The sequence below is a fragment of the Panthera leo genome, chromosome B3, assembly GCF_018350215.1.
Source record: "Panthera leo isolate Ple1 chromosome B3, P.leo_Ple1_pat1.1, whole genome shotgun sequence".
In the NCBI taxonomy this organism is placed as follows: domain Eukaryota; kingdom Metazoa; phylum Chordata; class Mammalia; order Carnivora; family Felidae; genus Panthera; species Panthera leo.
In genome coordinates this window covers 143,049,020-143,071,996 of record NC_056684.1, presented here as the reverse complement: position 1 = coordinate 143,071,996, position 22,977 = coordinate 143,049,020, and the positions used below count along the sequence as shown (strand labels likewise).

Below are 22,977 nucleotides of genomic sequence, written 5' to 3'. Positions count from 1 at the left end.
CCGGGAGTTGCCGAGCTCACGCTGGCAGATGCAAGTTTCCCAAAATTCAGATTTTTGCCCGCAACTCTGATTTTTATCATGAACAAATAGCGTCACCGTTGTTTCCCTTGAATCGACGGGCTCGCTTCGTCACTTTTCAAGGCAGTTTGTCTGCCTTCTGTTCCTTGGAGTAAAAATGCTGATCCTGAAAAAAGTGGCTAGTTCAGCTTGCAACTCACACAACCGTTCAGTGTTTGAGGCGAGCCTGCCAGAGGGCTTTCTGAGAGCTCCACATTCCATCGCCCAAAACATTACGAGGCGGGGGGCAAGGCTGACGTAATAAAACTAACCATGCCAGGCTTCCTCAAGGACAATTCCAGGTCAGGCTGGCGTGCACGTGCCGGAACACACGCCGTGGCCTGCTGCGTGGAAGGGGCGGTCTTACCCGCCACTGCCGCTGCACCACTAGGGTAGACCGCCACACCACGATGGAGACACACGGGTCCTTGGTGCTCTTGGGAAGCCGGTTCCGGCCTTGCAGGTCCCTCGAAAGCATCACTGGGACTCCAGGAGCCCCCGGACCACGTCTGTGAACGCCAGCTGCCCTGCGCAGGGGCGACACCTTCACGGTTTCAGAGTTCAGAAAACGTGGTCCCCAAAGCTAACCCTGGATCAGGTGGGTCTACTACTTAAAGGTGAAAAGACCAACTCCTAGCTGTGTATGTACCCAAATCGTCTGCAAACGCAAACACACGAGCACGCACACACCCTCCCCACCTCGTTGTCCCTGATGCCCACCGAGGATCAGGGACCCGCAATGAGGAAGGATTGGGCTTATTCCCTACAGTGAAACATTACTGTTCTTACAACTTCGTGAGTCAAAATGCTGAAATCAGAACACACTGCTCGTGAACGACGCAAGCAGCAGACAAAAATCCTAAAGGAGCACGGAAGTTCACGTGCCTCCGAGACAAGGGAGCGTCCACAGAACCCGCTGGGCCGGTGTTAAACGGTTCAAGCTCTATGGCAAACACCTCAGCATCAACACTTAAAGCAAGAAGATCTAAGGACATCGTGGAGATCCCACCGAGTTCACACGCTGTCGCAATGAAAAACTCCCAGCACAAACAGGAACGCAGAGGGATTTAACGTAATGGGATTTGACAAGAAGGCAATTTCTGGAGTGTCACAAGCCGCACCTGCACTGGAACACAACTGCAGGGGAACGAGAAGCCGGGTCACCCTACTTGGGACCGATCACAGATAACGGATCTCTAACTCTGAAAAGAGCATTCTTCCTGAACATAATTGGGAAGACCTTCCAAAGCCTTAAGAACAGCGAGGAGAGAGGGGAGGGGAGGGGCGGAAGCAAACGCTGATCTCCCGTTTCACCCAGCAGTCTGGACCCAAGAGAGCTGCAGGGCTGGGCACAGGGACCAGAGAGCCACCGAGATGGTGCCTGTGATCGTCTCACTAGGCACTTTATGACACGCGGTCTATATAAGCAGGACACAGTACACACTCCAGGATTACTGACGACGCTACTTTCTTCGGGGCGGTGAAACGGCCTGCAAACTGCAAGAGGAGAAAAGGCTTGGTAAGTGGGGGAGGGAGACAGACAGATGTGCTTCCAGATGAACCGACAGGGGTTACCGTGGAAGAAAAGAAAAAAAACCAAGCCGTGGTTAAGAGGCTGGGCTCCGAAGCGCCCTGTGGGCAAGGCGGACCACATGCGGGGGGCCTTCCGGTGTGCAGGCACCGCGATCAGCACTTATGTGCACTCGCTCCTTTTACCCTCGTGAAACGCAGGCTGGCAGGGCATCTTGCTCCCATTTCCGGGCCCAGGGTGAGTCAGCTTGCCCGAGACGGCTCTGCCCAGCCAGTGCTGGGGTGGGGGTGGGACGCAGGGATCCCCCACCCTTGAGCACCGAGCTCCCCACCTCTCTCATTCAGAGGAACCTTGGTTTCATCTTAGAGCGTGCCTTAAAGGCTGTTACGACACTTTAAGAGACCAATAAAGATGCCCATAAACGTCAAAAAAGGGTGTAAACCCCAAAAACACCATTTGGGAAGGCGGTGTTACCGTCTGTGCCCGCTGGCACCGGGCGCTGGCCGCAGCGCCTCAATGCTGCCCTGCCCGGGACGGCCCGGCCCTCGCCCGATGACTTCGCCAGAGACGCCGCTCTGCCCGCAGCGGCACAAAGGGGAACGGCCGACCTGAACGCAAAAGACCAAAGCTCGCCATTTTGGAAACAGTTTCTGAATAATTACATTTCCTTGGTGCATTTTTTTCCAAAGCAGAACATCTTTTTTTTTTTTTTTTTAATGTTTATTTATTTTTGAGAGACGGAGAGACAGAGTGTAAGCTGGGGAGAGGCAGAGAGAGAGAGAGAGAGGGAGACACAGAACCCGAAGCCGGCTCCAGGCTCCGAGCTGTCCGCACAGAGCCCGACGCGGGGCTCCAGCTCACGAACGGTGAGATCATGACCTGAGCTGAAGTCAGACGTTCAGCCGACAGAGCCACCCAGGCGCCCCCTAAAGCAGAACATCTTTAAGATACTTCTCTCCAGCATTACGGAAAAGTTTAAACCTACACAGGTCAATAAACACCTGCAGGGAACCAGATTCACCAGCTGCTCCCATCTTAGTGTATTCGCTTACGGTAATTTTTCCCTTTATTGTCTCAAGAAGGCAGCAGAGCTCATCACTCTGCGGACCTAAATAATTCCACCACTGGTCCCTAAGAGGAAGGACAGTCCTTCCAACATCACCACACCCTCACTGCACCCAGAAAACAGTTAATTCCACAGCAGCCCATATCACTGCACACTCAGCTTTCTCCAACCGCCCCAAGAACGTCTGGTATAGATTTGATTTGGTTTCGTTTTAGAACGAAGACCTGATATAGAGATTCACTCACTGTATTTGTTATGTGCCTTTGGTTTTTTTGTTTTTTAAATACAAGGGCTTTTGATTTATGAACAATTCTAGGGCCCAAACCAGACTTTACCTGCTATAATACTCTGCCCTTATGGACTCTGGCCAGTGTCTTTCCAGGATCAAAAAGAAATGACTTTCCTTTAAGTACATTCATGAGAGAAACTGATCGCCCCCTTTTTTTTTTATTAATTTAACTTAATTGTTTTTAATGTTTATTCATTTTTGAGAGATGGAGAGAGAACATAAGCAGGGGAGGGAGGGGCAGAGAGAGAAGGGGAGACACAGAATCTGAGGCAGCTCCAGGCCCCAAGCTGTCAGCACAGAGCCCGATGCGGGGCTCGAACCCACGGACCGTGGGATCGTGACCGGAGCCCCCTAGGCGCCCCACGCCCCCCGTTTTGGAGTTCTCCGTATCTCCATATCTTTAGGGGTGCTATTCCCATCTGATGGGGAAGAGATTCAGTCTGAAGCCAGGCCCAGCAGAGTGGCTCCCTGTGTCCACCCTTTTAGGCAGTTACCTCGTACAGCTTCTCATGAGCCTGACAGGTACTATCTGACCGATGGAGCACCAAATACGTATCACCTGAACGGTCCTTCAGAGAGACAACTTTTTACTTCCAATCCACCTACACTGGCTGAGTGCTCACACTCTAGGGATGACGCCGGACGTCATGAGAAATACCCGACTGACCGTGACCTTCCTCAGGGTGCTGAGGTTTCGCGGAGGAGGTAAGAAAACGAGGCCCCCGATCAACAGCTGGCAGACGAGGTGGTGAAATGGGACGGCAGGTCAGGGGACGGACGCACGAATACATCACACTACAGAAAACAGGGACAATCAGAAGGTACGCGTGATGTGCAAGCTTTACACTCGTCTCTTGACACCCTGACGTGGGGCAGAGGAGCGAGCCTGAGCTCAGACTCTGGCTCCTTCATTCTCCGTGGCCTGGGGCGAGAGGGTCCCCTCTTCTAGAACGCACGATGCTGGGCGGATTCCGTGAGGATGTGGCCCTGACCCCACACGCTCCATAAACACTGCCGCTCCTGGGACAGCCACCGGCGACAGCTTGGGGACTGTGCAGCTGGTGCCAGGGACAGGGGCCTTGGACTCGGCCTTACTGGCTGGTGACCTTGGGGAGGGGAGACACCAGCCCGTGTCCGGCTCACCTCCCAGGCGGGAACCGGTCAGTCGGGTGTTCACGAAAGTGCCGGGAAGGTGCTGCACGGTCAGAAGACAGCCACTGGGCAGCTGGATCTGACGCGTGCGACCAGAAGTCAGGCGAGAAGGACGAGGTACCCAGACCACTCTGCCCGAGAGGAGTCTGTCCCTTTCCGAGGTTTAAAAACACGCACACTCTTCCCGACTGTCCACCTCCTGTCTTTATGTTTCGTTGTTTTCTCACCGTCGACATATTTTAGGGAAAAACCTTCTGGGAGTTTAGCTTCTGCTGCAAGGCAGGAGTCGTGACCAGAAAGCTCTTGCCACACCCGAGTTCAAGGGAAGACTCATTAACAAAAGGTGTGCAGCCTTGATGCAAATCCCCCTCCCTTCCCCCCCACCCCAAGAGAGCTGTCTCTGCGCTTACCTTCCACACAGTCTCACAAATACGAAACAACCCCACACTCAGGTCACTGCAGGCAAGCTGTAAAGGCATAGCTCTAAAAAGCCACTTCAGAGAGAACGACAGGCACAGGGCACACGATGTCTGTGAAGCAAAAACCCTGAGCTGGCCAGATACACCATCCGGAGACAGGTGCACGGTCTGATCTTTTGAGGGGTCTTTCATTTTTGGTCACCACTGGAGCGTTTTCCTGCCTCACCATGGGGAATGTGGATACTGCCGGGTATCGTCACATGACACAGGAGTGTTGGACGCCTGGCCAGCCACCTGCATCGGCCGCGGGTGTCTCTGGCCGTGCTAAGTCACCGGACAGAGTGGGGCAGGAAAGGAGACTCCCATGCTGCCCCTGCACATTTTACTCGTGAGAATACAAACTTCTCCGCAGGCAGACCTCAACTTGCCAGGAAAAATGGGTTTACGTGAAGGAATAATTTGCTCCTGAGCTCCCCCCAGGCCGCGGCTACTTCTCAGTCCTTCAAAGACGGACTCTCTGGCCATGAACATCTTCTTGGTTTGGCTATTCCTGCCTCAAACCTGGCTCTGGGAGTGACACGTATTTTACCACACTAACAGGCCACTGAGAAACTCAAGGGATGGTCTGCAACAGGGGTTGGCAAACTAGGTTCCGTGGGCCAGACGTGGCTCGCCACCTGTGTTTGCGAATAAAGCTTTACTGGAGCACAGACACGCCTATTCACTTACTTACTGCCTATGGCTGCTTTCGCAGCCAGAAATATTTACAGGCACGCCTCGTTTTACTGCACCTCACAGATCCTGTGTTTTTTACAAATTGAGGGTTTGTGGCAACCCCGTGTTAGGCGGGTCTCTGGGTGCCGTTTCAGCACGCGGCTGACTCTGTCACTGGTGATTTGTGCAGTCTATCAAACTTCTCATCACTATAATTGTTCTGGTGATTGTGCTCAGTGATTATCATCTGCAGAAACCTCAGGTGATGGTCAGCGCTTTTCAGAAATAAAGGTTTTTTTTTTTTTTTTGGTAGCTCCATCCTTAATTGTCATTTTCCAGTATTCGTATTACTGTTCTTTTGGAAGGAAAGAAAATGAGCCTTTGGAGGAAATATGCCCAAAGACACTCTAGGGCTATAGGTTCCCCATTCCAAGAAAAGATCCCAAAAAGGGGATTTGGACTTGGGGTGGATCCCTGGATGCAGTGTTTTGTGTAAGCAACTAACTATTTTTAAACGAACGCACAAGCACGCACTGTTGTTTTTTCTGACAGTAACAGAACATAAAAGCAACGTAACTTTATTTTTAAAAATTTTTTTTTAATGTTTATTTATTTTTGAGACAGAGAGAGAGAGAGAGCATGAACGGGGGAGGGTCAGAGAGAGAGCGAGACACAGAATCCGAAGCAGGCTCCAGGCTCTGAGCTGTCAGCACAGAGCCCGACGTGGGGCTCGAACCCACGGACCGTGAGATCATGACCTGAGCCGAAGTCGGACGCTTCACCGACTGAGCCACCCAGGCGCCCCGAAAGCAACATAACTTTTACGTGCACTGGAAAACCAAACAATTCATCTGACTTGACCGAACGTCACAAGAGCTTTACGGCAGCAGCGGTCTGGGAGAGAACCGCAGTGATGCTGAGGTGCACCTGTGCTGTCCGGCCCTTCGCTGAGAAAGTGCCGATCCCAGGCTACAGCTGAGCTTTCAATACGCTGGACACAAGAGTCTATTTAAATCTGAGGGAACGATAATGAAATGACATCAAAAATCCAGTTTCTGAGCTGCACGAGCCACATCCGAAGTGCCCCACAGCCAACACATGGCAGGGGCCACGGCAGCGGCCACCATGGAGGGCACCGATGGCAGGCAGTCCTCTTGGACGGCGCTGGAAGCACAGGATTTAAGTCATCGAGCTAAATTTACAGCCATCAAGTTCAGGTGACGCTCTCTCCTTCTACAGACAGACAAGTTTATATAAGTTCCAATAATATGTTCCTCGCCCACTTGAACTTTTTAGGGTATGTGAATTCACCGTATTAATTGCAAACTCCAGGTTACTTAACAGAAGGTAACGATCACACCCACTGGGACTACTAATCAGTTTGGGATCCTGTTGATTTATTTGTTTACTTGACTGCCCCACCCCGCAGGGGACTGTAAACTCGGAAAGCTGGAACAGTGCTGGCTTCAGGTTCTGAGTTAGGGACCTGCTTGGCATGTGGTGGTGGGGAACTGATAAATATTCGTAAGATAAATGAAGAAATGAACCCTGGGCACAAAGCTGCCATATACAAGAGGCCACAGAGACAGATGAATGTCGATAAGGCACTGGGAAAAAGCACACGCATAATCCTGTGGCAAAAGGTTCGCAAACTGCCGAGATTTGTATTTAAAGAAATTTTTTTTAACGTTTATTTTTTAATTTTGAGAGAGAGACAGAGCATCAGAGGGGGAGGAGCAGAGAGAGAGGGAGACACAGAACCCGACGCAGGCTCCAGGCTCTGAGCTGTCAGCACAGAGCCCGAAGCGGGGCTCGAACCCACAAACTGTGAGATCATGACCTGAGCCAAAGTCGGACGCTTCACCGACTGAGCTACCCAGGCGCCCCCAAAATTTCTATTTTAAAATAAGTTTGTTTTTTAAAAAACTATGACTAACAAAACAAAACAGCTGCCTGCATTTGGATTCTGGCCCGACCACATGTGGGTCTTGTGACCTTGGAAGGTCATTTTCCCTTCTGTGTGGAAGACCCCTCTTCCCTAAATGGGAATGGGGGGGAGGGGGAGAGGGGCACCCACAGAGGGGAGGTAGCCCTCGGCACCACCCCCTCCTGGTGGCTACCTCTCCCCACCATCCTCCCGCCAGCCCCCGCCAGCCCCTGCCCCAGCATCCGTCCTGCACCAGGGCCCCTGCGTGGGTCTCCCACAAAACTGGTGGCTCTGGGGTGGGGCCGTGCCTTTCTGTCTCGTTTCCTGACCCTCAGCACGGGTAACACACAAGAGAGCGGCTGATGCTCTTGCTAAGCAGCACACGAACATACATGCTTGTCCTAAAAACTATGAGTCAACAAAGTGTTCTTCAAGTTTTGAAATTAGAAATCATTCCACTGTTTGAATTAAAAGTTAGTTTTAGGTCCCTAAAGGTTATCCCTTCTTAAAAACTCAGGTCTCTTAATACACTTCACTACCTTTTCCTCCCACAATCAGAAAATAACCAACCAGCTATTTGACCAAGAGCAAAAAATCCAACCTGACTATAATAAAGTCTAGGAATAATAATAATAATAATAATAATAATAATAATAAAAAGAAATCAGTGTGGTATAATACGTAAAATCAAATGATTCCATTTCAGAGTTATCTCAGTACAGAAAATGACTAGGATATTAAGTATTAAGTGTCTAATAAAATCAGGAAAAGCTCACAAACCAAAAAAAATCTGTTATTTGTATCTTAAAACTATAAAAAACGTCTTTTAGATGCAATAAAATTATCTTACTGCTAATGAGTCAGTATTTAAAGGACTAACTTAAATCTAAACACAATTACATTTTGTTTTTACCCGTTTGGTTCCTGTATTAAAGTGTCTAAATGCTGTCTGTGGTCAACACTGGCTCTTTTCTGGGCACACGCTGTAAAACAATGAATGTGTAGCCCAACCTACAGGTTGGTCACCGTGGGTACGAATTTTCACCGGCTTTATTAAAGAGGGTTTGGAGAAAAAAGCAACACCCATTTTATTCCAACCGATTGAGTGTTCGTGCGGTTTATCTGCCCTGGATACACCCTAGGATCTGAAAAATCTTGTCCGGCATTTTAGTCATACGGACTATTAGTCACCTAGAAATATTGCCCCCACCCTTTCTTGACACGGGTCCCTGGAGGAGACTGTGACAGTTACAACTGATTTGTTAGGGCGTAGCTGTGACAATATACATTTTAATTTAAAATGTTCTGGTAAAGCTTAACATCCATTTTCTGTTCTCTCAATTATGAACAAAAAAACTTATATAACAAATGTTTTAAAATGCCAACTAAGAGTAAGTATACTGCTACCCTGATGCTTCTATTTTAATGAAATTATTATTAATTACCATGGTAATGGTGTTTTTCAGCTAAATTCGGCCCCCCCAGTTTTGTGTAAACCACAAGTAGCACACTGTAATTATTAAAAGTCAGATCTCAGTACACACGGAAAACTTGTTGCCATTTTAAATCTTAAAGCCAAATGTCAACACAGAGCCTGTTGAAATGCAAAATATTTCCTACTGTCCCACGGACCCGCTAACATCTCAGGAATTATGACCCCACAATAGATCTCGGCATCTCAAAGCAGGAGCGAGCGGGTTTCTCGCTGAGGCTTGCACTGCACCGCAAGAATGAACACAGCCCTTTGAAAGGAAGTTCTTTCTGCGATCGCTGCTGCATATTTTCAGCTCGTGTTGATTTTAGCCGAGCCCCCCCCCCCCGCACCCCCCTCCCCACCCGCCGAACCCCGAGAACCCCTCGCAGCGCCCGGCAACACCGAGGCAGCGGCAACTCCGCGGCCGGGCAAGTTGGCCCCGCGCTGCCGCCCGCCTCTCCTTCCCACCTCCACCCAATACCTTCCCCGGGCAGTGACTTCACATCCTTTGACATCAGCACGGCTCGGGGAGGGGGAGGGGAGGGCCAGCAGACGGCAGAAAAACCAGCTTCGAACTCTGCGTGCCAGGCCTCGGTCGAGACTCGGATTCCGGGAGTAGTTGGTCCGACGCCGAACGGAGCCGCGGTGACACAGCCGAGCCCCCCCACCCCCACCCCGCCCCCCCGCGGGGTCGGCGGCCGGACGCAGCGGCTCCGCCGGCGGGGACTTCCTGCTCCTCTGATCCGAGGCACAATAGCCATTTATTAACTAGCCCCGGAAGGTTCCGATTCGGCGAGACACACAATAACTTACCCCGAATGTGGAGCAGGGCCACGGGCTGGAAGGGCCCGTTGGAGTTCGCCGCGTCCACCACCATCCTGCTGCCCGCTTTATTACATGTCCACATCTAGACTCCAGCGGGAGAGGCAGTGTACTCCTTAAGGCAAGAAAGCAGCCTCCATTTTAGTTTAAAAAAAAAGACAAACTGAAGCTCTGCAGCTGGAGGGAACTGGCCGCCCCGTGATGTCAGCGGGCTCGGCGCGCGCTGATTGGCCGGAAGCTGCAACTTAAAATGACACTAAAAAAACTGCAATTGGAGAGAGCGCCCTGCTCGGCTGTCACGGTGCGCGGACCCGGCGCGGCTCCGGGCTCCCGCGGCCTCGCTCCGCGCGGACCTTCGGCCCCCGGGGCCGGGCTCCGAGGCCGCCAGCCCCACCGGCCCGGGGGGGCCGACGTTCTGCGAGCCGGGAGGGCGAGCGGGCGGGGCGGGGCGGGGCGGGGGAGGGGGGCGCGGGAGCCCCGGTGCCCGCCGCCCCCGGGGGTCAGAGGTGCGCGGCCGCCTCTGCTCCAGGCTCCCTGCGCTCCCGGCGCTCCCGGCTCCGGCCCACGGTTCCCGCGCCGGCACCCGGCTCCGTGATGTTCCAGCCAGGGGCTGGGCCAACATTATGCAACCCCCCCGTCGCCAGTGTGGGCTGGCGCTCAGCCTGTCCTACCAAGTTACCAGCCCAGCCGATCCCCGAACGCCCGCTTCTCTCCAGATCGAGGTCTCTTACTGGGAAAATTCAGTGAAAAAAATCATATGGACAAGGAAAGCCTCCTTAAACTGAACGACCAGGAAGTGCTACAAATTAAGGGGGTTAAAAAGAGAAAGCCAGAAAATGAAATGCACTCTCCATTTATGTATGCCGAAGAGGTCAACACAGTAGGTACTTTTAAGTTTTTATTTAATTTTTTAAAGTTAATTTATTATTTTGAGAGAGAGAGCGCGTGCAGGAAGATAAGTGGGAGAGGGGCAGAGAGAGAGAGAGACAGACAGAGAGAGAGAGAGAGAGAGAGAGACTCCTGAGCAGCCTCCACACGTGGGGCTCGAACTCACAAACCTGGAAATCAAGACCTAAGCCAAAGTTGGATGCTCAACCGACTGAGCCACCCAGGCACCCCTTATATTTTTAGAGATTCAAGTTTAAACATTTTAGACTAAAAAGGATATTTCACTTATTTTTATGGGACTAATTTCAGAGGCTATTATTTAGATCTTAGTTTCTTGGCTTCAAAAAGAGTTAATGTAAAAAGCTGTTCCAAGGAGAAAGACATCGTCTCTGGAGTATGAGGCGATTGAAGACATGACTCCCTAACAACAAGAAATATTACTACCAGCTCCAAGTAAAAACAAGCTATAAGAGAAATATCTGGCAGGGGTGCCTCAGTGGCTCAACCAAGAGTGTCCGGCTCTTGATTTCAACTCAGGTCATGATCTCACGGATCGTGAATTTAAGCCCGTGCACTGGTGGCACGGAGCCTGCTTGGGGTTCTCTCTCTCTCTGTCTCTCTGCCTCCCTCCCCTGCTCATACTCTTTCTCTCTCTCTCTCTCTCAAAATAAATAAAAATAAACTTAAAAAAAAATCTGGCAGGTACAACTGAAAAAAAACCTCCTCACTTCTTCACACACAACTAAGTCTGCCCAAACCACACCCATGTCCTCTCACACAACTCCCTCCGCCCACCTGCCCCACTTGTAAACAAGAACGCAAAAGCCCTTTGGTTCCTAAGCATAATTCACAATAGTAAGAAGCCCCCGAGACACAGGTGGGGTTAGCAGTTACATCTGTGGGCTGGCCCTCGATCCATTTCAACGAGTGAGTGAACAGCTATGATCCTCCAGGAGTGTTTAGTAAGGCCCCCTCACCAGCAAGAATGCAGTCTTTACAATGTGCGTCGATATTGATCACAAAAATAAGTAAGTAAAGGCAAATCAGATCCCACCCCTGCCTCCCTCTTCCCGGAGCTGAAGGATGCTGCTAGCCTCCAGAGCTGGCCGTGCGATTATTTATAACAAGCGACGGGTCCAGGCCTTCACCCCCTGTGCAGACAGCCGCACACCTGCCTGGTTCCTCTGCTGCTGAACAGCAGACACGCTTTAGCAAAAGCTGCCTGTGCTTTGAGTCAGGTTAATGTGGAATTTAAATTCTGACTGCAGACCCTCTGGGTTGTCAGATCACCGGAGGGATGGCTCTCCCAGGATCACCACCACCTTCTCACCCAGGGAGCGATGCCGGATGAACTCAGACATGTGTGCAATTAGGAACGAGGTGTGCTTGGTAAAGGGGTCCAGAAGCAGATGCTTCCTGCGGATCTGCACTTTAAAACCAGATAGGGGCGCCTGGGGGGCTCGGTCAGTTAAGCATCCGACTCGATCTTGGCTCAGGTCGTGATCTCATGGTTCGTGGGTCTGAGCCCCGCGTGGGGTTCTGCGCTGACGGCACGGAATCTGCTTGGGATTCTCTCTCCCTGCCCCTCCCCTGCACACGCACAGACCCTCAAAATAAATTTAAAAAATTAAAAAAAGAGAGCTGCCCTCAAATAATCTCTTTAATATGAGACGAGAAGGGGAAATGTGCCCGTCCCAAGACTGTGCTGATGAGCCTAAAGTGAAGAAATAAGGGGGAAAGACTCCTAGAATCTTTACATAAAGTATACAAATGAGAAGTCAATGAAAAAGGGAAGACATTTCCTTGATGTAGTTTTCTTAATGATCTCAGATCAAAGGATCTCAGCTCTATTAGTGATTTCCCCCCATGCTCTTTTGAAGCCTTGTACACATGAAGTAATTCCTTAAAGAACGCCAGGACTGTGATCTGGAAATCACCAAGGAAACACACCCTAAATACAAACAAGCAAACAAATAAGTAATACGGGGAGAGGAAAAAACACCTGAGGAAGTATCCAGAGGGCATGTCCTGGGCCGGAAGCATAAATACTATACACATGCTGGTGTTAATTTTTCCCCAGACTGATTTATAGGTTTAAAGCAATTCCAGTCAGCATTTGGTTGGGTCTCTATTTTTCTGACACATTTTTTCTTGACAAAGCGATTCTACAGTTGAAACATAAGAAGCAAGAGGATGAGATTACTTCTGAGGACGGCTAGTCTTACCCACTGTAAAGCTTGGGAATTAATGCTGGTGTGATGGGGGCCTAAGAGGTCAGCGAGGCGGAGGCAACAGCCCCCAAGGCAGTAAGCACAGACACCCCAGTGTATCCTGTGACAAAGATGAATCTCGAGTCAGCGGGAAGGGGAAGATTAGCTGCAGGACGGGTTGGCTATGTGGGGATCAGTCCGTTTAAGTCTTCCCATAAATAAAATAAAATCTGAGGTCAGTTCAATAAGAAACAAACCCAAATCCTTCCCTCTCCCCAACCCCCACAGCTTTCAGAAAGGAAGTGAATATGAAAAGAAAAGGACATTTAGGGGCACCTGGGTGGCTCAGTTGGTTGAGCATCTGACTCTTGATTTCAGCTTAGGTCATGATCCCAGGGTCGTGGGATCGAGCCCCATGTCAGGCTCCATGCTGAATGAGGAGCCTGCTTAAGAGTCTCTCTCTGTCCCTCCCCCATACACGCCCACTCTCTCCCTCAAAATAAAGAAAGAAAATACATTTTAAAAAGGACATTTAAAAACAATGGGCAAACCCTGAATGGATACTGTTCACATTAAAAAATTTACAAATTTCTGTATGTTCCCCTCAAAAAACCAGAGGAAATATAAATGCCATAAACACGGGGAGTTAATAATCAACTACAGTTAATTATAAAAAAAACAACAACAAAAAACCAGGGCCTCGATGCTGTAAAGAACCACAACTGATCAATAATTGTATGAAAAAGTATTTCCTTGCCTATTAAATCAGGAATCATTTTAAAAAATGATAACTACTCAATACTGGTAGAGGCATGTTGTGACCCTGCCAACAAATCTATAAACTGTTTTGATCCTTTTGGAAAATAACCTGGCAATATGGATCAAGAGTCTTCAGGTAATTCTGCCCCTGGGAATCTATTCTAGAGATGTGTCTATTCCAGACATGTCGTAGCAGGGCGCGCATCACACGTTAAAATTTTTAAAAAACTGCTAAAACGCACATGAGGTGAAATTTACCGTCTTAACCATTTTCACTCCCGGTGTTCAGCTCGTGTGGTTTTAAGCACATTTACACTGTTTTGCAGCCGTCGCCACCGTCCATCCACAGAGCTTCATCCTGCAAAACTGGTACTGTCTGCAGTAAACACTAACTCCCACCCCCACCCCCGGCACCCCCCGTCCTAGTCTCTGTGACTCTGACTACCCCGGGCACCTCCTCCAAGCGGGATCATGCGCGTGTGTCCTTCTGTGACGGGCGTACTTCGCTCTGGGACGTCCTCGAGGTCCATCCACGTGGCGGCGGGTGTCAGCGCCTCCCCCCTTTGTACGGCTGGATGATGTTCCGCTGCGTGACCGGACCGCGTCTCGTCCCGTCCATGCACGGGTGGACACGCTGGGCTGCCTCTGCCTCCGGGCTAGTGTGAATAAAGCCGCTGCAACGCGGGTGTGCGAGGATCTATCTTAAGTCCCTGCTTTCAGTTCCTTGGGGTGCACGCCCAGAAGTGGGATTGCTGGAACTTACGGTGTTTCTGCGTTTACCTTTCTGAGGAACCTCCATGCTTTTGCTCACAGCAGCGGCACCAAGCCTGTTACATTCCCACCAAAAGTGCACGAGGGCTCCAGTTTCTCCACATCCTCACCAGCACTTGTTATTTTCTGTGGTTTTTTTTGATCCTTTGACAGCAGCCACACTAACAGATGTGGAGTAGTATCTCACTGTGATTCTGATTAGCGTTTTCCTAACGATTAGTGATGCTGATCATGTTTTCATGTGTTTACTGACCATTTGTGTATCTTTTTCAGAGATCTGTCTATTCGAGTCCTTTTTCCGTTTTTAAATCGGGTTTTCTTGTTGAGTTGGAGGAATTCTTTGTAAATTCTGGATATTAATCTGTTATCAGATGAACGATTTCCAATTTTTTCCCCATCCTGTGGGTTGCCTTTTCACTTTGTTGACTGTTTTTTGAGGCACAGAAATTTTATTTTTTGCTTCATCAAACAATTTTAATCAAGTTAATGGTAAGCTGTAAAAGTGCAATGGCATGAAGAGCCCATATTCTACATGTTTAAATTATTTTCCATGGTCTTTACTTGTCAGGTGTTGGACGTGGGACCCACTCTCGAATCTTCTTTCTAGTGGTAGAATAAGGTACATTGTCTGGAGCGCCGCTCACATTCAACTTATGGTTTGTCCAAATGAATTTACGAGCAGTAGGTGGTTCTGTTGTTGGAGGATCATCGGTCACAGAGCGAGGCCAACAATGCCATTCAGGAGACGCCCGTCCACATCCCGAGATGCGTTCTGGCCGTTCATTTCAGTAGTATACATAACCCACTGGTGACGGCCAAAAAGCGGATTGTTGTCCTCATAGTATTTGTTTCCATATTTGTCTCCCCCCACTAATGTACCAACCCTCACGTCGTTGGCCCTGAAGAACATTCTAGATAGCTGTGGAGGCTGCCGTGGCCGCTGACCTGCTGTAGCCTGTGTTTCAGGACCCACGAGATCTCCATCGTGTCCCGTGGGCCCAGCCTCCCGGGTGCGACGCTCAAAATGCACTTGGCAGCGTGGAACCGACCACAAAAGATTCCCCACTAAATTTTGATGTAGTCCAACTTAACTTTTATTTTTGTTGCCTGTGCTTCTGGCGTCATTTAGAAGAAATCATTAGCAAGTTCAAGGGCATGAAGCTTTTCCTCTATGTTTTCCTCTAATGGTTTATGGTCTTAGCTCTTCTATTTAGGTCTCTGATCCACTTTGAGTTACCTTTTGTGCATGGTGTGAGGTAAGGGTCTAACTTCATTCTTTGCATTTGGATATCCAGTTTATCTAGGGCCATTTGTTGGAAAGACTGTCCTTTCCCCACTCAGTAGGGAAAACCATTCAACCATCTATGGGAGGGTTGATTTCCAGGCTCTCTAGTCTCCTCCATATTGGTGAATATACCTGTCTTTATGCTGGCACCACACTGTTCTGGTTACTTTGCAGAAATTTTTGAAATCAGGAAATTTAAGACCTCCAAGTGTGTTCTTCTTTCTCAAGACTGCTTTGGCCATTGGGGGTCCCTGCAGATTCCATGCAAATTTTAGAATGGATGTTCCTATTTCTGGAGAAAAATACGATTAGGATTTTGATAAGGATTGCACTGAATCTGTAGGTCTCCTTGGTCAGTACTGACGTCCTAACAATGCTGCCTTCCAACCTATGAACACAGGGGTCTTTCCGTCTACTCGTGTTGTCATCAGTGCCTTTTGGCAACGTTTTGTTGTTTTCAGTGTACTAGTTTTTTATCTCCTTGGTTAATTCCTAATAACTTTTTTTGAGAGCATCAGATTTTTGTGATTCCAAAATACTAGAAACTACCTTAACGTCAAAGGGATTTTCCCACACAATGAAACATTAGACATCCATCAAAAATAGTTATAAATATGTAAAATGAAAATAAGTGAATAGGGGAGTGTATAACTTTTCAGAAATAGTATGATCATAAGATGAAACACTCCCAAAATATGAACCACAGTCACTGTTGAGTGTTACGACAGCGGGTGGCTTTTCTTTCTGAAGTGTCTGTATCTCTCTCAGCATTGATCAAATAAGCACATACTACTATGATAAAAGTTAAACATGATGGTTTTTAAAAAGACGCATAGGTTAAGCTAGCATGGGGGAAACCCTTAATGAATGCCGCCCGTTGGCTTGTAGGCTAAGAACAGAGAATGGGCTGTGATGAGCACCCAGGAACTACGATCCTGAAGGTTTCTTCCTTGTGCTGTGTAAAGGAGCTCCTGTACGTAAAACACACAAACAAAAATTGGCCTAAATCAGGCAAGACAAACTGAACCGACGAACTAGAGGCTGTGGACTCCCTCCCGGCCTCAAAGAATGAGTCACGGACTAGTTACTTTTGCCACCATCTCTGCCACTTCTGCACCGAATCTATACGCTCACTACAACTACCAGGGTCCAACCTGTCTCTGGAGCACCGTCTTCACTGCGGAGACCAGCCCAGGAGAGGCTCCGAATGCAGCCACGCCCCTGGCACCGCGACCAAGTTGTCACCACCCTGACTACCCCAGGATGGTTCTCATCTCACCCGGAAAAGGGGGCGTACGTGATCCTCTACCTCCTCGGGTGTCAGGAGGTGCCAATGTCACAGACGGAGTAGACTACGTGCTGGGCTCGGGAGGGACTGGCTCCAGCCATTCCGGCTGAAAGCCGTGCACACCGCAGCACTCCAAGATCATGGCCTTTACCAACAATGCTTCGGAAAGATCCCCGGGCTGCAGGAGGACAGCGCAGCAGAGCCGATAGGGGATCTCTGCGACACTGCCCACCCCCGCTCCAGAAGCCTTCCTACCCCCTCCCTGGGCCACAGGCTCCCTCCCCCCGCCAGTCCCTGGACGGTGCCTGGCAAACGGCAGGTGCATCAGCGAACGCCCCAAATGACGGACGACTCAAGCAGTAACACCAATTCTGTTCTGATCCTATAAACCCCTTTCCTGCTCTTTGAACCTCTTCCCTGTAGTACATAACTAGGAGGGGCACGCCATCTAGTTGCCTAGATGGCAACACTTCCCATCCCCCGGGTGCACAATCCGGGTCTCCCGCTGCCCCCTCCTGCAGCACCTGTGAGCGGTCGACCTGCCCTCCATGCCCCCCACGATGGCCTCCCTACTGGTCTCTAACTCTCCCTCGACCACCCAACCCCGCCCTCCCTGCTGCTACAGCCCCGGGGGGGGGGGGGGGGGGGGGGGGCGGGGGGGGGGGAAGGGCCTGAGCTAATGCCCACGGAGGAAGGGCACCTTTCTGGGTGCACACAGCCCTCCTCCGTGCGGCCTCCCATCAGAGATGCCAGTGCAAACATCTTTGTGCGGTACAGAAGTGAAGGTTAAAAACAACAACAACCCGAATTACTCTTTTTATTCTCTGGTCCCTCTGTCGTTTTGTTTTGGTCTTTATTTAAAAACAAACTGCCTGTAAATACATCCCACTGATTTTATTTCTGCTTTAGCAATTCTGAATAAAACTTTCCAGTTTTCATTTCTAAATTTAGCTTAAGGTTTTATTTTTCATCTCCCAGGCAATTTTGCAGGCAAATTAAATATGCTCATATTTTAGTCAAGAAGTTTTACAGCTTTCTTTCATTGAAAAGCAAGTTGTTTTTGAACCTCGAGAATGGCAGTGTCGCACGGCGTGGCCGTTGTGCTGGCTGGCACTATCTTTTTTTTTTTTTTTTTTTAAACTGGAAGCTGTAGGACCGCGGATGATGTACGTTTCGTTGGGCAAGAGAGCTAACCTAAAACAGTTGGCTTCACTTAGAGTTTAAAATAGACTTTTTCCTTAGGCAGATCAAAGATACCTAGCATTCAGCTGTGTTCAAAGGTTGCCAGGGAACTTCTGCTTGCCAACAGCAAGGACAAAGGGGCAGGCGCTGGTCGCCCTGTCCATGGGAGCGAGTCCTGTGAGTGGACAGCGTGGACGGGCTGGTCCCCGGGCACGGCCAGCAGGGGGACGTGGAGGAGCCCAGGGAAAGCTCACCCCGAGCACTTGCTGTCACTGTCCCCACAGCTGGGCCGGGAACCTTTAGAGCCAGAACAGGTGCTCACAGAAGGCAGGGCACCCACCCTGGGTGCCTCCAGCATGCACGATAGATTAAGGTGCTCTCACGTCAGCTCTTAAGAGCAAACCTCCTTGTACACGGAAGAGCCGGCGGGGAGTTAGGGGGGGTGTGTGTGAGCCTGCACTGGTCTCCTCATGAGAGGGGACGTCACCGCAGCTCTCTGGAAACTGAAGAAGCGAGGAAGGAGCAGGCAGAGGGCTCGAAGGCCCTTCCGTTCCTTCCGTAAAGTGTGTCTCCTGCATCCTTGGCAGATGCTGGCCTGGGCAGCAGCACAGCTCTGCCCTTGGTGACACGCTGCACGAGAGGAACACGGGTGGACAGTGAAGTTAACACGTGCAGCGTGTTCTGCAACCCGAGTGTCCACCAGCGGACAGATGGACGCACGAACTGTGGTCTAGCCGTTCGATGGAGCATGTTCAGCCTTGAAAAGGAAGACTGAGCCTGGGTGGCTCGGTCGGGTAAGGGTCCGACGATTTCAGCTCAGGTCATGATGTCACGACGCATGAGATTCGAGCCCCGCGTCGGGCTCTGCGCTGACGGCATGGAGCCTGCTTGGGATTCTCTCTCTCTCCCTCAAAATAAATAAACTTTAGAAAAAAAACCCCAAGAGGGGCGCCTGGGTGGCTCAGTCGGTTAAGCGTCCGACTTCGGCTCAGGTCATGATCTCGCGGTCCGTGAGTTCGAGCCCCGCATCGGGCTCTGTGCCGACCGCTCAGAGCCTGGAGCCTGCTTGGGATTCTGTGCGTCCCTCTCTCTGCCCCTCCCCCATTCATGCTCTGTCTCTCTCTGTCTCAAAAATAAATAAACGTTAAAAAAAAAAAACAAAACCCAAGAAACAGAAGGAGAAACCCTGTCACAGGCTACAACGTGGATGACCCCTGAGGACACTAGGCTGAGAGAGAGAAGCCAGACCCAGCAGGACCAATTCTGTATGATTCACTTCCCGGAGGGGTTGAAATCCTAGGGCCAGAAGTAGAAGGCAGTTGCGGGGCTGGGGGAGGGCGGTGGGAGGCACGGGTGAGCAGGGGCAGGTCCAGACGGGGATGAGGAGAGGGAGGTGTGGGCGCACAGCACCACGGGCATATTTAATGCCACTGAAAGGGTCACTTGTGAGTGGTTAAAACGACAAACACCATGCTATGACTATTTTGCCACAATTAATAAAAAAAGAGAGAAGGCAGAGGCCTGGGCCAGGGTGGTTCAGGACACAACGGAGCAGGAAGGCACGGCGGGGCGCGGTGGCTGCCTCTGGGGAAGGCAGAGACGGAGCAGAGCCAGCGTCTAGGGCCGCGAGGGACCGGACGGAGGATGGGAACACCCAGGGAATGGCGTGTGCGTGTGCGCGTTGGTCGCGAGCGGAGTGTGAGGTGCTGTGGGAAACCCCGGCGGGGAAGGCCTGAGCCAGACTAAGTGGGAGGTGACAGCTGGAAGAAGACTGCCAGGCTCTTCTCCGAGGGGGTGGCCAGAGCACAGGGGGCAGAGGCCAGACTGACCCCGGCAGCGACAGCCAGGCCCGTGGCCCGAGGAGGGCGGACAGCGGGGTGTCTGAGAAGGGCCGGGCCGGCTGATGTGGCGCCAGCTCTCGGTCACGCGCGAGGGTGGCCGTGGTGGCGTGTCTGCGGCCCAGCCGCTGACGGAATGTGGCCACGCGGGGCCTGAGTGCGAAAAGCGTGGTGGATTGTGGGTCGGCTGGCTCCCCGAGGGCCAGGGCCGCCGTTGGTCGTTGTCATTTCCCTGAGCACCTCCCCGTGCTCCGGACAACCCAGACGGTCAGGAAATATTTGCTGTGAACTGGCATCTGCCTCGCCGCGCCTGGGCCATCTCCTCTGTTACTGTGGGCCACCAGGAGCAGACGCAGAAATCCAAGCACGTGGCAGGAGACAGGACTGATGGGGGCAGTTTCTCAGCCCACCAGAATTAGGGCAGGCACTCTGGCACCTTCTCGCTCTCCATGGTCGTGTTCTTCGACTAATGGCCACGAGGCAAGCTCCCTCTAAATACAGGCACGGTTCATCTCTAGGCAGTAAAAGTGACCCGCTTGTATGGCAAAGTTTTCAGTTGTATCAGAAACTGAACTGCTTTGAATACGGCTGAAGTATTGAATTTTCACACAAGGAAGGCAAGAAATAGAAGATTTTCACTGCAGTTCAAAAGCCAAGTTTTAGGAATTAACGTAAATTCTCCCAACAATACTGTAACAACTTCTTTCACAAAAGGCCAAGCGCTTAGCAACTCAAAATTTCTGCCCCAAGGTCACAATTGCGGTGAAGTCCCAGTTGCTTCTCTAGGACTTGACTACTTCTCCCAGGCTCTTACAAGCTGCTTGATCGATTTACTCCTCCCACACGGCAGTCAAAACATCTCCCTTCACTTGGCATCTGAACACTTTACCTTCCAGACCAAAAATGGTCAAGGAAGGGACTAACTCAGGGAAATCTCTGAATGGAAAGGCCCGAAGTCTACATTCAGCCTCACTGTTAAATGAATAAAAACAGGAAATACTACTCTCCACGTAACAAATGACTCAAGATTTTAAACGACCCCAGGAATGAAAAGGTGCAATGGGACAGACGTCTCATCCGCTCTGGGTAGAGCGTGTCTGGGGCCACAGCATCTGGGCGGTATCACATAGGCTTTGATCCAATACCTCCTTTCTCTGCGTCCAGCTTCAGAAAAGCTTCAAAGACGCGAACAATGAAAAATTTATATTACAGTGCAAAACCTGTAATGGCTGAAAACCTAGGATCACCACAGAATAATAAATGGTTTTTAAAAAATCCCGCTTCCTTGGTATGCCTGGGCGCCTCAGTTGGCTGAGCGTCGGACTCTTGATGTCAGCTCAGGTCATGATCTCACAGTTCGTGTGACTGAGCCCCATGTCGGGCTCTGTGCTGGCAGTGTGAGCCTGCTTAGGATTCTCTCTCTCTCTTTCTCTCTGCCCCTCCCCTGTGTGCGTGCTGTCTCTCTAAATAAAGAAACATTGAAAAAAAATCCTGCTTCTATTTCCATTAAAGTCAGGAACAAGACAAACGTGCCCACTTGCACCACCACATGTAACGTCTTATGGGAATTTTCAGCCAACTCAAGAGGAAGACACCAGAGGTATAAGAATTAGGAACAAAAAGGTGAGGTTATCTTTTTTTTTTCCTTTTAGTAGGCTCTATGCCCAACGTAGGGCTTGAACTCACGACCCTGAGATCAAGAGCTGCATGCTGACTGAGCCAGCCAGGTGCCCCGCCCCAGAGGTGAGATTATCTTCACATGCAGATCTAACCAGGTACCTGGAACATCCAAAAGAATCAGCTGAAAAACTACTGCAAACAGTAAGACAATTCAGCGAGAAAGCAGGATGTGAAAGCAAGACACAGAAATCAACAGCCTTCGCGTAAATAATTAACAACTACTTAGAAGACACTCACAATAGCAACAATAACAGAATATCTAGGTACAAACCTAATAAGAAAGGGGAACTTTAAAAAACCTAAAAGGAAATGAAAGTGGCCTTCACAGAGCACACTCTTACGTAAGAGGATGCAAACTTCCTAAAGAGACCATCCTTCCCGGACATTTAAAAAGGTGATGAGATCCCAATAAAAACACAACTGCTTTTTCTGCAATGAAATGAGCCAATTCAAAGTGCCTAGCGTTTGTAATAATATCAGTATTGTTGTTGTGAATGATTTTAATAGGATATAGCAATAATTACGTCAACGATGTTAGAAACCAAGATTTTCAGTGTAAAAGAGATAAAACTGAAAATTCAAGAAACGTGTGAAAATACCGTACTATTAGAGTTGAACTGAAAATGTCAGTAAGAAAGCACGACTAAAATGTACATGTATTTATATACCAACTCCCTCCGCTGACAGCACTTAAAAGCAACATCAGTCCAATAGCAACAATCACCCCCGGCACCCAGATTTTGGTCTCTAAAACCAATCCCCACTGAAAGAAATCAGGACTCTCTGAAAACGGCCGATTCCGGGTCTGGGACAAGGAAGGTACAAAATGAGGCTGGGGGACATCTTACTGTCTCAGAAATCAAGGAATCAAAAATAAATGCATCCATGTCAAAAAACACACACGGGAGTTAGCCCAAAGGATACCCAATGCTTAAAATTATGTATCTGCACATCAGAAAGGATAACAATTTTAGTAGGTTGAAGCACACTGAAATCAATGGGATCTCTAAGTTCATAACGATATTCAAAAAAGAGAAAACCAGAAAAAAATCTTTAGGTTTTCACCGTTTGAGGGAAATTGGTAACTAAAAGGCAGAACATCAAGCCCGTCCTGACTTCCAGTAGGAACTATGCGTCAAGGTAACCAAGTATCTCCAGTTGGTAGGAGACGGCTCTGCTTGAGGAAGAATGCCAGATCACGTGTTAAGTCTCCAGAGCCACTGCTGTCCTAAGGAAGCACGGTCGCATGGTGTATACAGCATTAGCGTACGGTTGGTGGCAAACAGACGCTGGCAGGATGCCAAAATATACCTTGCAAATCACCATCAGTACTTCTGGACAGTGCAGATGCAGAGGGAAGTGTCATCGTCTCACGGAGAGGTCAACCTGTCAGCACCCTAACACACTGTAAAATCTGGCATCACTTAGGACAGTCACCAGATCGAATGCGTATCTGGCACTGATTCCAGTCTCTCCTGCGTTACGCGGCATTCCATCCAATAAAAGGCTCTATGTACAAGAACGACAGGGAGTAAGTGGAATATTTTACCGGACGACCAGCCTGACGGATTTAACAAGTCATAATAAATGAGTGCTGTGATTTACAACACTCCCACACCGGTGGT

General features: G+C 49.9%; 1 protein-coding gene and 1 pseudogene across 7 annotated transcripts in view; both read right to left on the bottom strand.

The window, feature by feature from the left end:
- Window positions 1-22,977, bottom strand: part of PPP2R5C (protein phosphatase 2 regulatory subunit B'gamma) — a 127,297-nt gene that overhangs the window by 86,907 nt on the left and 17,413 nt on the right. The window contains exon 1 of one of the 7 annotated variants that reach the window (XM_042944310.1): window positions 9,443-9,748. The exons of 5 other annotated variants lie outside the window; for them this stretch is intronic. In XM_042944310.1, coding sequence (XP_042800244.1) covers window positions 9,443-9,536 — 94 coding nt within the window. In that variant the 5' untranslated portion in view covers window positions 9,537-9,748. Of the gene's footprint in view, window positions 1-9,442; window positions 9,749-22,977 lie in introns of those variants that run through there. One more of the 7 variants, XM_042944306.1, reaches the window with a different exon arrangement.
- LOC122223140 lies at window positions 14,375-15,712 on the bottom strand (annotated as a pseudogene).